Here is a 17,043-nt window from a genome sequence, read left to right as displayed (position 1 = left end):
TGATGGTCAGAAGTTTATTATTTTTATCAAATATAATAGATAACACATAATACAATTTCAATGAAGAACCTTTTAAAAGGTTTACATCATTCATATAAGCGATTTAAATTTTGTATGCTCACAAATAAATTTAATGCATGCATTAAAAAAATATTATGATGATTGTTCTAATGTATTGAATAATTTTTTCCAACCTAAATTTGGTTAAAATTTATAAGGAATATTTCTTTATAAAATCATTGGACTATAATAAAATAAACATTTGATTAGTAAGGCGTTATATAGGTAATTAACAAAAAAAAATTTTAATTTAAAACTACATATACTATATACTTCTGAATTTAAAATTCTTTTTTATATAAAAAAAATGAAAATATTATTAATGAGACAAGATATCTAGAAGAAAATCACAATTTCTTATAAATGAACAGCTTCTCATAAATATCCATATTTTCCACATTCCATTTCTTTATTTCTTTCCGAATCGTTCAGCTATTCACACGATCATCCCATGGCATCCCATCACGTCGATCCTCATCACAGGGTTCTGCGACCTTATCATTCTTTCCCTTCCTAAATTCTTGACATCTATTAAATGGGGTGGGGGCGGTTCCTCTGGAGAGACTCTACCGTCACTGTTGACGGTTACATGAGGCGAAGGGACAGTTGTCAAAAGTGAAGATAGGTCGAGTTCCCTGGGCCACCAATCTACTACGTGTATTCTGAGAGCCTCAGCCGTAACTGCTGGATTAACAGCTCTATATCGGGGTTTATCAACGTCTAGTTTTTTCAAATCCTCGGCCGAGTTGAGTGAGATCTCACCAGGTGATAAAGCCTCAAAAACGGTTTCACTTGAATCAGGATTACGCAGGCGGAACCATTTCGAAGATCCGCGCCTTACAGATACTTTATACTTTGTGACGAGTCGTTTGCAAGGAGCGCAATCTTTAGCTACATTACGTTTCTCGTAACCACCCCGAGTCACAAAACCTCTTATTAATACTGGGGCAGGAAATACCATCTCTATTACATGTTGAAATGGCACGTCTGATTCTGTGTGGGTTTGAGCCCAATTGAAATTAAACCCCCAATCGTTATAATATCTAGATTATTTTGGGGGAAAAGGGGGGGATGCAACATTATAAGTTTTTTAAAGAGTATATATGTGTTCAGGGTTGCCAGGTCAAAATTTTCAAATTGCGGGAGAAATTGGTGTTTTACGGGAGAAATATGAAAATTGCGGGAGAAATATGAAAATTGTGGTAGAAATATAAAAATTGCTAAAAAAAATTTTTTGCGGGCTGCCGGGATTTTGAATTAACTTAGTTATCCGCCTATTAATTTTATAATAATTAGTTTATAATACAAAGTCATTAACTATTTTTCAAAATAAAATAGTTAATTATAGTACGTGACAAAATTTTTTAAATACTATCTTTATTATTAAAATAACATTTTGATTTATTAAAATATATTAATTTTATAAAAAAAAATTTATTTTTACAATGTAAAAAATATATTTTATGCGAAAGTCCCGCAAAACTACCGCAATTGAAAATCTACCGTGTGTTTGTATATAACATTATAGGGATAGGCGCTTAATTATCACGTATCACTTTTAAATACGTAATAAGGCAATATTGCACTTATTTCAATGATAACTATTTTATATATTATAGTTCAATTATATTATTATGGGGAGTGTATCTACATCTATTGCAAAACAAAAATATTCTACAAAAATAAAAATAATACAGATTCAACAACAGTTTCGGCAATGGTATACACTCATCGTGTAGTACAACATTCACAGAGCTACTTAGCATCACAATATGAGTAGAATCTTTTCCCCATATTATTTAACGCCTCCGAGATAAATGAAAACTTTACTTGTAGAAAAAATGAGCGAGGCTATCATCAATGTTTTAGAACCTGAATCTAGGAGGTCAATTCTTGACGATTTGAAAGATCGGCATACATATGCAATTCTAACAAATGCATCTAATAAGGGAAATATTAAAACATTTCCCTTGATCCTCTGCTATTTCAACAAAATTAAGGTCGTTTCAATAAAACTATTAAATTTTTTTCCCTCAAATAGTGAAAAATCCAACCATAATGGTAAATATAGCAGATTCGAGATTATCAATAAATTGCATGTCAACTTTCTGATCTGATAATGCCTCAGTGAATTTGGTAAAAACAGATTGTATTTACAGAATTGAGTCAGCACAATGTTGGTTGCGATATGTTCCTAATACACGCCATCGATAGAATTTTAAAATTTTATAAACCTTTAAAAAAATATTTCTTAAATAAAAATTATAAAAGCTATCCTAACATTTTGAAATTTTTTTTCAATAATTAATGGCAGAGGTATATTTAGGAATGATTTCACATGTGGGAAATCTACTACATGCTGTTAATATGAAGTTGAAATCAGAAGAATCTTTTTTAATATTCACAAAATTATGCTGCAGATGTGTCCATAATTTACAGTTAAAAATTGACAACAAATTTTATGGCGCCATTAAATTTATTTAAATGTTCAAATATTTTAAAAATACCGATAACATTGATGTCTTGTTTGAGGAGATTGTAATGATCTCTATTTTTGATTTGCCAGAATATTCAAATTAATTTTACAATGTAAAAAATATATTTATAAATCTAATAAGTAATTAAGCTTTAATATATTTTAATCAGTTAAAACGACAATAACATCATGAATCTTTCAATATAAAAACATGCAATGAAAATAATGATATAGATATCATATTGAATACTGTCTATGGTTTATTATTAAGTCAACCTCTTGAAAGAACCTATAAACGAATGTAATAAAAAACGATGTTGCCAAGAAAATAATTATAAACTACAACAATAGTATCTTATAAATTTAACATTAACACAATTTCATACTTGGATCATTATAAAGGCAATTCACATAACCCAACTACATCACAAAACTAGAACATGAGCAATAGAAGAACTTGCTTATACTGCTTTAGAATTATTAACATAAAAAATAACAATTTAATAACCATCCATAAACCACTCACTTCAAGATGCCCAGGTAGTAATAAACCTACAGCCTCCCTGCTTGAACCTTCATCACCTAGCATCTCACCTGATATTCCACCACCACCTTTAATTTCGACCCAAATGACTATCAATTATTTAATCCACCAAATGAAAATCCAACACAGGAAAAGACCTTTATAAAAAATTATCCAATACCTGATTTGGAATACCCAAAAATTTTAACAAGCTATTTTAGCCCTACCATATCACGAATCCCAAAAGCAGCCCTTAAATTAATTTATCCTTTTTATATCAAAATTATTAATAATATTTTACAAAATCCAGAAGATCTAAATTGGAGAAAATTGATATATTTCCCAACATTAATATTATCAAATCCACCAAAAAATATCAAATCCACCAAAAAATAATCCAACCCCACCATGTCAAACCATCGAAAAAAGAATTGAAAACTTTGATCTTAATTTTGAAAAATTATCGCCAAATATCAATATGATCCTGCTAAAAAGACTTAAACCCCTCACACAAACTAATATATAATAAGATTAATATTTCAATCTAAAAGGAGCTTTCCGAGCTCTTGCTAACGCAAACACTTTGGCACCCGATAATATCACCACAAGAAATCAACTTTTAGAAAAACATCCGAGCCCCAAATACACTCCTCAAATACTGCCTATAATAAATTCAAAGATAAATATCACTCCCGGCGAAGCCTTAACCGCTATTAAATCTTTTCCAAACGATTCTGCTCAAGGGCTGGATTACCTTCGACTCTTATTTATTATTGACCTCTTGGGTTTAGACAGTTCCGAATTCCTACTTAATTCTTTAACGAAAAATTTTAATCTTATTATCAACGGGAAATTACCACATAAACTAGCACCAATAATCTTTGGCGCTCGACTAATTGCACTTGAAAAAGCTAAAAATCAAGTGCGCACAATAGCTATTAAAATTTTCTATCGACGAACCATTTCAAAAATTATTTGTAATCGACTCAAATCTACAATAACCTTAAGCTTAGCTCCTTACCAATTGAGGTTTGGAGTAAAAGGAGGCTGTGAAGCTGCAATCCATTGCAGTCAACTAGTTTTATCCAACCTCAAACCTGAAGATAATATAGCAAAATTAGATATATCCAATGCTTTTAATTCAATTAATAGGAATAAAATGATCAAATTTAATGATTATATTATTAATTCTGCAGAAGGCCTCCAACAGAGTGACCCATTAGGACCACTATTTTTTTCCTATACTCTTAAACACCTAATAAGTGATATTGCTCTTTCATGCATACTCAATCTACATGTTTGGTACCTTGACGATTGTATTATATCGGGGACCATTTCTTCAATCCAGAATTGTCTAGATATAATCAACAAACACTTTGATGAACTGAATTTATCCTTAAATATAAATAAATGCAAAATTTATCCTTCTCCGCCTCCAACAGACACCATATTAGATAACTTTAGACGGACACCCTTACAAGATTTCAGTATATTAGGAGCCCCATTGGGAGGTGCAGAAGGAGTTTTTTAATTTTTTAAATAATCCTCTTCAATCACTATTCCCCAAACTATCGATCCTAAAAAAATTATTCATCCATCAAGCATACTACATTCTCAAACGCCCTTTTATTACCACAAATCAGTATTGTTTAAAAACTTCTGGTGCTTTCTCTTTTGAAATTCTTTTAAAGGAATATGAACAAAAGATACTACAAATGATGACAGAGTTATTAAACATCAAACTCGATTCTAACTCATGGCTTCAAGCAACTCTCCCTTGTAAATCCGGAGGACTAGGCCTAAGATCGGCAATAAGTATAGCCCTTGTTTCCTTCATCTCATTAACCTTATCAGTAAAAAATATTACCTCGCAAATTATTACCATCGATAAAGATAATTTATTAGATGAAGCCTTACGTTGTTGGAACATTAATGTCTTACCAAACACAGCCCCGCCAGATTCAACGAAACAAAAATATTGGGATCAAGGATTGGTATCTCGTTCCTTAGCTTACCACAACTTGAGCGATGATCACCAATATAAATCCCTCCTAAAATCTCTTAATTTCAACAACTCTGGCCATGAATGGGTAGATTCATATCCCAGTATTTTAAATAACCAGCTAATAGATAACGACGCTTTTCGTTATGCAATCAATTTATGCTTGGGCGTACCTTTCCTAAACCATTGCAATAAATGCAATCAATCGGCAGACGCGTATGGGAGACACTAGTGCTGTTAAACGACTCGCAATATTTTAGCCAGAAAATATAGCCTAAGCCTTGAGATTTCGATAATATATGTATGAACCTTTGTTCCTTCTATGAGCAAAATCTTCAGGCTTGCGTAATATTTTTCTAGGTGAAGTATTGAGTTAGCCGTTTTTAAAAATCGGCTCAAAATGAGTCGTTTAACAACACTAGGAGACACGCTCTCCACTGTAAATTTATATCAAAAATCAGCCGAAATGATAAAATAAATGCAATAATAGCTTCTTTTTTAAATAAAGCCAATTTCCTATGTTAAAACCTACATCCTTTTCAGATAAAAAACGCCCTGACGGCAAAACCGTCGTACCTTTTTTCATGGGAAGCCTTTAATGGGATTTTAACTGCATTGATCCCATGGCTCCATCTAATAATTTCCATGATCACCTTAACAGAGCCGAATCTCTAAAAAATCTAAAATACTCACACCTAATGTGTGAGAACCACTTTGTTCCAATAGCAGCTACAACCTGCTCTTTTGGACAAGTGGCTTTAGATCTATTCAAAACAATATCCAAATCAATAAAAAAATCATACCTTTCTCCATTTTACAAACTCAAGCAGAAAATGGCCGTATCTATAATTAGATCTAATTATCAAATATTTAAAACATCGTAGCCCGACCTCGCCATTTGATATTTCTTTTTTTTAAATGTTTTTTTTCTTCTTTTAATAAAAATATACATTTGTATTTTTTTTAAACTTAAATTGATATATGACATATTTTTTCTCTATATTTTAATGTTAATTTTTAAATAATAATATTTTATCACATTTGTATATGAATTTTAATAAAAAAAATTGAATTTTTATGCGAATGTATAAAAAAAATTGAATTTTTATGCAAATGTATAAAAAATATTGAATTTTTATGCGAATGTATTAAAAAAAATTGAATTTTTATGCGAATGTATAAAAAAAATTGAATTTTTATGCAAATGTATAAAAAAAATTGAATTTTTATGCGAATGTATAAATAAGATTATATAAAAAATATGGAAAATTAAATAGTTAAAATTTATTGAGATTTAAATAATGGAACTAAACGTTTACTGTCGTTACGAGATATTTATAAAATTCCTGGCATGACATATTATAATTTTGTTTAACAATTAGCTCGGCCTCTAATGTTGTTAAAGCAATCCGATTTCTCTCCTTTCTACAGGCAGTCCTCATCAGGCTAAAAATGTGCTCCGATGAGGCATTAGAATGAGGTAAGGAGAAAATATACTCGTATATTTTTCCCAAGTATGGGGAATTATCGTTATTACGAAAAAATTCCACCCATTTCTCCTCTGCTTTTAGACCATCTAACTTTAAGTATTCTGGCGAATCATAAAAAATAGAGAGAATTACTATCTCTTCAAACAAGGCATCAAAGTCTATCGGTATTTTTAATATATTTATTAAATTACAAAAACCATCAATTGATGGTTTATATTTCAAGGTCATGATATTAATACTTTTATAAATTTATTAAAATCAAATTTTGATTGTAAATATTCTAAAATTGTCTTAATAAAAATATCTGCTTTATTTAAAAATATATTAATTAGAGTATTATTTGAACATTTTAATATAATAATTTTGGCAATAGCGCCATAAAATTTATTATTAATTTTTAAATAGAACTGTAGCATGATTTTGTGAATCTTTATTAATAAAGAATCTTCTGATTGCAACTGAATATTAACTGCATGAAATAGATTTCCTGCATGTGAAACTAATCCTAAATTTGCTTCTGCCATTTCATCCTAGAAAAAAATTTTCAAAATTTTAGGACAGCTTTTAAAATCTTTATTTAGAAGTATTTTTTTAAGAGTTCGTAAAATTTTAAAATTCTATCTATGGCAGGTATTAATGATAACCACCTGATAGGTATATATATCACAACAACTCACACCATTCCAAGTCAGACCACTCCACCAACTCTTTTAATTCATTAACTCTTTTAGTTGATGAACTAAATAGTTAAAACCTTTCATCACAATTATTTCGGCATCCCCGGATAGTAAATTCATTGCCTTCTTGCATGAATTATGTAGTATATGGCATATACAGCCAATTGGTATTAATTCATTATTGTGCTGTCTCAATTCCATAAATACACTTTGGTTTTTGTCAACACAGAAGCATTATCAGCGCAGAAAGCTGACATGCAACTCATTGATAACCCTGAATCAGCTATATTTGCCATTATGTGGTTAGCTATATCGTTGAATTTTTCACTATCCGAGGAAAATTTTTTTAACAGTTTTATTGAAATGCCCTTATTCTTGTTAAAATAGCAAAGGATCAAGGGAAATGTTTTAATATTTCCCTTATTAGATGCATCTGTTAGAATTGCATATGGATGCCTCTATTTCAAATCGTCTAGAATTGCCTCTTGGACTTAAGTCCTAAAAAAATTATGATAGCATTTCTCATTTTTATGGGGAAAAGATTTGACCCACATTGTGATGATAGACAGCTCGTGAATGTTGAACTACATGATAGGTGTATATGATTTCCGCAACTGTAGTTGCATCTGTATTATATATTAATTTTGGAGAAATTTTTGTATTGCAATCAATGTTGTTATAATCCCCTGTACTGACTTATATGAATAAAATGATGTTGATTTATTATTGGATAAAAATAAAACAGGATATAAAGATATTTACAAACTAGACATGTTTTTCGAATAAATATTTATTTTAAAAATATAAAAATAATCAATTACTGTCTCTTAAAACAAAATTATTATTTATATTCTAAAAACGTTTAAATGCTAAAAAAAAATTTGCGGGAGAAAATTAAAAGATTGCGTTAGATTTTTGCCGGTGATTTCCATTTGCGGTAATTTTGTGAGAGTGAGATGTCTGCTAAACTAAAAAATTGCGGGAGTCTCCCACTGATGGGGGGAAACATGGCAACCCTGTATGTGTTATCGTTAAATATCAGTAGTTTTATTTTTAGTGGGGGGAGGGGGGTGCAACATTATAAGTTTCTTAAAGTGATATGTGTTATCGTTAAATATAAATGTTAAATTTTATTTTTAGGGGGGGGGGGGGGGGTGCAACAATATAAGTTTCTTAAAATGTATATATATGAGTTATCGTTAAATATCAGTGTTAAATTTAATTTTTAATTATATTATTCTGTCCAGGTATTCATTTGATAGAATATTTTTTGTAAAACTTTTTTAAAATAATTACCGTATGTAATGTGGAGGTCTTAAACTTTCAACTATGGTCGGATCTTTTTCGTGATCAATATATACGTGCGTTGCATGAGTTTTTAACCAACTTTTTGCCATTGAACCAATGTCCATACCCCTTTCTAATTTAAGTTTTAATGAAACAAATTTCCTAAAGCTTTTAGGGCTCATAGTCTTCACGTTTCGCAATCCAAAGGGGAAATAGTCTAAAATTCTGAAATTTTCTTCTGGAACCCAGCTTATCAAACTTGATTTGTCAGTACTTTGGCATTGAAATCCTTCTTCGCTTTTTGGGTATTCTATTTTAGAAAATGAATCAGATTATTAAGATTTATTACCGTTTAATCTTACCTTTGTCGCAAATTTTTCCGTATGTGTAAGGCTTACATGTGCACTTGAACATTCTTGGTGGCAACAGATCTTCGCAGAATGCTCCATTTTGGCAGATCCCTTGCTTGCATTCATCAATATCTCTCATATATTAAGCACAATTTATTTATAACTATTAGGATGAACAAATTATGACAAAAAATGGCTGAAATTAATGTTATCGATATTTATTCAAATAATTTATTCAAATAATTTATTCTCAAATTTATAATCGAAAGTATAAATATGATTGATCATTTAAACAAAAATATATAGATTTATAAGTATTAAGATGAACAAATTATGATTAAAAAATGGAGGCTACCGATATTTTTCAAAGAATCTATTATCAAAATTTATAGAAAGACTCACAAACATAGGATCCTTTAAAAAAATACCTGCCAAGCACTATAACATAAATTCAATTGATTAAGCAAAATTACTAAATTCTAGTTAAATACCTCTCTCACATAACATTCCTATCCACCCTTCGTAACATTTGCATGCGAAAAATGGATTTTCATCCTCCGCCAGCGTATCATTTCCTAAAGTTAAATCTTCACAATCTGCGTGGGATCCGCAAAAGTCGACCCCGGAAAAGAATGGATTACATTCATCTCGAACTATAGGGTTTTATACAAATATAATTAAATATGATCATACACCATCCATCCGAAATGTACATGAAAATTTTATCGCCTAAACCATCTATAAATAGAAATATTATTTCGTAAAATGACCATTTAATAAAATAAAAAAAGAACCACCTTTTACTCTAGTCAAGATTAATTGTATATTTAGGATTATTTATGTATTAAATGATCATATAATCTAATTAATAACCTTCACCGGTCTCCGTCAAATATAATTTGTCAAAAACTATTTTGCGAACAATGTACGAATTTCTTGAGGTAAAATAAGATCTAAAAGCTTCCCGCATGATATTTTTATGAGGAACATCTGCATCTTCCCATTGCTTCATGTGCCAATCATCAGTATTAAAAAACATAGGACCATTAGGGTCCCATTGATCTGAACTCGAAATACCAGCAATTGATAAATCTACGGTATTTGCACTTCTATTATATTTTATTTTGTTGTTAATAACTTAAAAAATTAGCATTTGCATCATATTACTTAGGCTTTCTTCATTTTTAATATATAACTCGCTTATTTCTCATGGGGCCGCAAATTTCAATGTGGGTATTCTTAATATTAAAAAATATTGCATATTTTAAGATTTCAAATTCCAGGATAACGCTATGAACGGGAGCAGGCGATATGATGCAATCTAGTTAAAAAAACTCATTTTTATTTAAATAAGAAAATTTTTTAAATATTAAATACAAAATCATCGAAACATATAATTAGTATAGCAATGCCTTGCCTTTTATGTTTAATGTCGTGAAAATCTTGCCTCCGAATACGCGACCTTATATAATTGAAATAGGATAAATTTGATCTATAATGAGATTTATCATAAAATTTCATGTCATATATCCCGCAATTTACATAGTTTATTATTGATATCCATCTATTTCATTAATATATAATATATTTTGGAATGAAGAAAGTATAAATACTTGATTAATTTAAATATTTCGAATAGTAAATTTAATATATAAAGAATTAGCATAACTAAAAGGCATTAGGATTAAAATAAACAGCAATCCATATATGACGTAATATCGTATTCCATAAAATTTATTTCTGATTCTTTCAGCAAATATATTTTTAAAAACAATTTAGAACATTCCATTAAAATGTACTTCATTTTTTTTTAGTTTTTTTTTTATAAAATATATTATTGTTTTATATTATAGTGTAATATGTTTTGAAATAAGGATAGGATTTTAAGTCATATTTGTATTCCAAATTCTCATCACATCATCCATCATAGTAGTGAATTAATGGGATTTTGTAAAATAAAGCAATCTTAGAAATTATTAATGATGGTTTACAAGTTGTTCTTTCCATAAATATAGCATTGATTATTTTAAAATTTAGATATTCTATTGAAATTTTTACAAAAATAAAGTATCTGGTGTTACGGGAAAGATAGATTTATTGCTCATTCAGAGAACTTGAATTGTTAAATGATAAATTTAAGGGGTAAGACTAATAGGTTTATTAACGGGATAGAAATTATAAACTCATAAGTGTATATAGTTATAAAGATTAATATTTAATGACGGAGTTATGAGCATCAGATTAAATAGAAATAACGCAGGATACTGCAAAGAAAGGTAAAATGTAATAAGTTAAAGGGGAATAAAATATATTTCTATATATCTAACATTCGATTGCTATTTGAACATAGTATGCTTGGGTATTAAAATAATATGATTTACAAATATGTTCCAAATAATTTGTGTTTCTCATTAAAATATACTCGGTACATTTCTGGCTCATACATACTTTAAAAAAAAAGGACATATTTCTGATTCACTCGTCATTAAATAAAGGGAAAAATTTATGATTCATCGTCATTCTTTAACAGGCTGTCTGCTAGTTATATTATTTTGATTTGTTTATTAGGGTCTTAAGTAATTTTGTAATTATTATGTGATTGTCAATATATATTTTAATGTTTTATTTATAACATTGAGAAGTCCATATCTGAGAAAAAGAATGAAAACAATAATTAGTATACCAATAAATTAAATAAAATGGGTTGGGAGGGGTCAAAATATCCCTAATAGTTTCTTTTCGTAATTATACCCTTAACTTAAAAAGGTATAAGAAAGGTATAAATTACACTATGGGTTAATGGGGAGGAATCAAGCCATCCATAATAGTTTCTTTTCGTAATTATAACCTTAACTTAGAAAGGTATAAGAAAGGTATAAATTACCCTATATATTGGCTAACGATGAGGGATCAAAGCTATCCATAATAGTTTTTTTCGTAATATGCCCTTAACTTAGAAAGGAGGTATAAATTACACTATATATGGGCAAATTGATATAATATAATATTTACCAATAATGGTTTAAATTTAAATATTATATTACATAGGCCTGGGATATATTAATTACAATACTAATCATTGTTATAAAAATTAAACTTAATTTAAATGTTACACTTTCCATACATGTATGTATGAATACAAAATTTTCCAAACTCAGCTCTTTGTCTTATATGCCATTCAATTTCGCGCATGAACAAACGAAATTTTTTTTTATATCAAGTCTGTCATCAATCTTTCTCTTAACAAGCGTCTCTTCGTTCAGTCCTATACCAGGCTCGCGAATGACGTATCTAGGCTCCTTCCCCACCAGCTTCCAATAAGCTGGTGACCCTATCCTCCACCATTGCAATTTTAGGGGGAGGGAAATTGTAGGTCGATAATAGTATGAAAACGATTTCGAAATAGTATTGACAGTGAAATTCAATTATCTCTCCGTACAAAATATCATATATATATAAACCAATTAACTTTTAAAATCAAAATAAACATAATATAGTATCCAATTATCAAGTCACAATTGAACAAAATACAATATAAAAATAACGCCTTAAACAGTGATATATAAATAAAATACATATTTAAAATCACAAAATAACATAGAGTGGCACATGGATACTGTCATTAGTAGGATCAGTAATGTCATGTGGCAAATAAAGACAGATCATTGATTGCCCACACTAATCAGATTAGGGATCTTTGATAAATTTGGTAATTGATTTTAATTATTTAACAATGAATTGTAGTTCATTTCGTTTTTTTTATTGAATAGTAACCAAAATGTTATAAATTATGCATAGTTTTTATTGGACTATTATAAATAACTTCATTTATTCCCCTCCTTTTCCCATTATAATGTATTGATGATTGTATTCCAAAATAAGGAAACAACAATATTATAAAGATACATTTATTTCCCTCCTTTCCCCAATTTAAATGATTGTATTCCAAATAAGGACAAAAAATTATAAATTATTGCAATAATTCCCTTTCCCATTACATTTATTCCCCTCTCCATTTTAATGATTGGATTACAAATAAGGAAACAACAAATTATAATAATGCAATTATTCCCTTTCCCATTATATTTAATTCCCTCCTTTCTAATATTATAAAGATACAATTATTTTCTCTCTCATGCCAAGCGAGCTCTTCCTCTATCTGTTACTTCCCCATCATAAATTATGTTATCACTGTCATATTTTATATAGATTTGAATGGTATTGGATTTTAGAGGTTTTTTTTTATTAAATTTTTTTTTGGTACATGTTATATGATTGTCAATATATATTTTAATGTTTATTTATTACTGTTTAAGGCGTTATTTTTATATTTTATTTTGTTCAATTGTGATGTGTTAATTGGACATTAGTTTATGTTCAATTGATTTGAAATAATTTTATTTGTACAAAAGATATAAATATATATATGTAAAAAAATATCATTATTATTAAAACTTATTGAATAAAAAACCAACAGTGATTTTTATACCAATTCTAATTCGATTGCAATTCTTTTAGTGCAACAGTAATGAAGCGTTCGTGAAGTTCGTTTTTTGAAAAAAATGATGAATGTCGTTCCTTTTATTTTTGACGAACTTTGAACGTGCGTTTTTTTTGATGAACGCATTAGAAAATCTTCTAATTTGTATTCATTAAAAATAAAATATATTAATTTAATATTAATCCAAATTTTTTAAGAAAAAAGGGTTATTTTTTATTAGCTGTTTCTTTTATCGTATTTGAATTTTCTTTTAACCAGCCACTATCTTTGTCATATAGTATAGTTTATTAATTTGAATATTATTATTTATCATCATCATTTCAGAATCAGACGAATTGCCCAAATATAATAAATACTTTACAGTAACATCATAAAATCAACAAACTAATTCTATCGTTACCAAATGTAAAATGTGTCTAGAAAGTATAATATCAGTTTCAAAATATTCAAGTTCTAATTTGAAGAGATACAGTGATATTTATTATTTTATTTAATAAAAATATAAGTATCCTGTTAAAAATTTAATTTAGACTATCGTATTTCATATAATTATTAGATTATTATGATTATTATAATATATGGTGAATTCCATATCAAATCAACCAAGGTTTCAACCCGACCCCTTTCAATTTTTTTTAAATTTTGCATACTGGTAGTATATACTATAACTAAGAAAAAAATGAAATTTTACCTCCCAAAAAGGTTTACCCGCTAAGATATGGGCGTTTAAAGCGCGGAAAAATGGTACATTTTTGACAAAAAGTGCCTCATTTATTTTCAAATATCTCAAGAAATAATTAAGTTAGAAAAATAATTTAAATTTTATTATGTAGCTTAATAATAGTTCTTTAATATGACATAAAAATAAATATGATATAAATTTGATGAATGTCCAAAACCGGATGTATAAAACCGGAAATGGCGGTAGAAAAAAAAAGATATTTTTTTTTTCGAAATTTTTTTTCTATAGATAGATATAACACTGCTTTATATTTGTGCCAAATCCTAGCCTGGGATGAAAAAGGGTCTAGGAGTTATGACTCTTTATATGGCTTAAATTGATCAAAAATATCTTCATTTAATGAATACTTATGAAATAATGTTTTTTTAAAAATTATGTCTAAATGATAGGCCCTAACTTTTTTTTATTTTTAATTACATATTGTGACTGAAAATTACTTGATAAAATAATTCTAAACCAATTTATAACTTTATTTTTCTGAAATGCATAATTACATATAATATAATAATTCATAATTATGTTTACAATATATCATATATTAAATTATCTAAAGAATTGGAATAAATTTTGACTTTAATTTTATTTTCGTCAAGGGGAATATAAGCATGGTATTTTTGTGTTCCCGTAATTCATTTTGCTCTCAAAAATCTGCTTTCTAGATGATTTTCCATATTATTGAATTCATTCTTTCAATTGATTAATGATTTCGGATTCATATTTTTTAACTTCATCTGACTCTGAATTAATCTTAAAAATATCCTTTTTAATCTTTTTCTGAATTTTAATACATTTATTTGTACAATATTTTTTTTCAATAATTCGCTTCTTTTTAATAGGAGTCTCGTCTAAAAACTGTAATGTCTCGTTTAAAACTTCTATAGAAACATCTCTATCAATGTATTGTTCGGGAATTGTGGAAATAGATGGTAAGGGTAAGTCATGTTCCGTGGATATATTTTTTAATTTTTTTCTGCATCCACTGCAAATTTTATCTTTTAGTGTTAACGACTGGTTTTTTTCTATCATCCACTGCAAGACATTTCTCAAGTCTTTGCGAATGGAATGCTTTTCATATTTGAAAGGATTAGAGCAATATAAATTAATTGGGTTCATTAAGTTAAATAATTGTGAAATTAATAAAATATTTGTTATTTGAAATAAACCTATAATTTTTAATTTTATTTTTATAAGATCGATTTTGAGATTTTAGTTTTTAAATAATATAATGATTTTATTATTTTTTTCGTTTAATAATATTATTGCTTCTTATAATTTAGTTTCTGTTTCCCAATAATATAATATGATTTTATTATTTTTTAGTTTAATAATATTATCGATTCTGATAATTTAGTTTCTTTTTCCCAATATTATAATTGATTTTATTATTTTTTTAGTTAGGAAAAAGAAAATAAATTTTCAGAATCGATAATATTATTAAACTAAAAAAATAATAAAATCATATTATATTATTGGGAAACAGAAACTAAATTATCAGAATCAATAATATTATTAAACGAAAAAAATAATAAAAAAATCATATTATATTATTTAAAAAGAAAATTAAATCTCAAAATCGATCTTAAAAAAATAAAATTAAAAATTATAGGTTTATTTCAAATAACAAATATTTTATTAATTTCACAATTATTTAACTTAATGAACCCAATTAATTTATATTGCTCTAATCCTTTCAAATATGAAAAGCATTCCATTCGCAAAGACTTGAGAAATGTCTTGCAGTGGATGATAGAAAAAAACAAGTCGTTAACACTAAAAGATAAAATTTGCAGTGGATGCAGAAAAAAATTAAAAAATATATCCACGGAACATGACTTACCTTTACCATCTATTTCCACAATTCCCGAACAATACATTGATAGAGATGTTTCTATAGAAGTTTTAAACGAGACATTACAGTTTTTAGACGAGACTCCTATTAAAAAGAAGCGAATTATTGAAAAAAAATATTCTACAAATAAATGTATTAAAATTCAGAAAAATATTAAAAAGGATATTTTTAAGATAAATTCAGAGTCAGATGTAGTTGAAAAATATGAATCCGAAATCATTAATCAATTGAAAGAAAAATTTTTAACAACAACTTCTCGCAGCGAAAAAATTTTAATTTTAAATATTTTACCAAAATCATGGACTAATAAAAAAATTGAAGAAGAATTTTCCACGACTAATTTTATGGCCAGAACAGCCAAGAAGTTAGTTAGGGAAAAGGGTATTCTCTCAAATCCTAATATTATTAAACCAAGTCGGTATATTTCAGAAGATATTGTGGAAAAAGTAAAAAATTTTTATAATTCTGAAGTAAATAGTAGGCTTATGCCTGGAAAAAATAATTTTATATCAATGAATATAAATGGGAAAAAGGATCAAGTGCAGAAAAGATTAATTTTATGTAATATTAAAGAACTTTTCGTTCACTTTAGAGAGACTCATAACGATATTCAGTTAGGTCTTAGTAGATTTGCATTCTTACGACCCAAAAACTGTGTTTTAGCAGGTGGTCCAGGTACACATACCATGTGTATCTGCACACTACACCAAAATTTTAAGCTTATTTTAATAGGGGGAAAATTAAAACAGCTTACAAACAATAATGATCATTATAATTATCCTCCAATAAACGATTATAAACATTGTATTGCACAAAGTCTTTGCAATCCTGCCCAGCCTGGATGTTACTTCAATAAATGTAAATTTTGTCCTGGATCATCCCAAATAAAAGAAAGACTTATTATATTATTTGATACGAATTCAATAGATTATATATCATTTAAACAATGGTTGGCAGTTGATAGAACTACGCTCGAAACGCTGACAAAATCAGCTGATGAATTCCTAGATTATTTAATTGAGAAATTAGACAATTTGATTCCACATTCATTTATAGCATCACAACAATCATTATTTCAAAACAATT

At 28.0% G+C, this 17,043-nt stretch overlaps 1 protein-coding gene across 1 annotated transcript; it reads right to left on the bottom strand.

Moving 5' to 3' along the window:
• Positions 1–455: 455 nt before the first annotated feature.
• On the bottom strand, positions 456–9,004 carry LOC135925290 (uncharacterized). Its single transcript, XM_065460536.1, has 3 exons — positions 8,878–9,004; positions 8,525–8,825; positions 456–1,103 (listed from the first exon to the last, which is right to left on the bottom strand). The coding sequence occupies exons 1-3, from the start codon at positions 9,002–9,004 to the stop codon at positions 497–499; spliced, it is 1,035 nt and encodes a 344-aa protein (XP_065316608.1). The 3' UTR covers positions 456–496.
• Between the last annotated feature and the right edge of the window lie 8,039 nt (positions 9,005–17,043).

This window comes from Gordionus sp. m RMFG-2023, chromosome 1 (assembly GCF_954871325.1).
Source record: "Gordionus sp. m RMFG-2023 chromosome 1, tfGorSpeb1-WG-v2, whole genome shotgun sequence".
NCBI classification, from domain to species: Eukaryota; Metazoa; Nematomorpha; class Gordioida; order Chordodea; family Parachordodidae; genus Gordionus; species Gordionus sp. m RMFG-2023.
The sequence above is the reverse complement of the archived record's forward strand: the minus strand, read 5'-3'. Positions and strand labels throughout refer to the sequence as shown.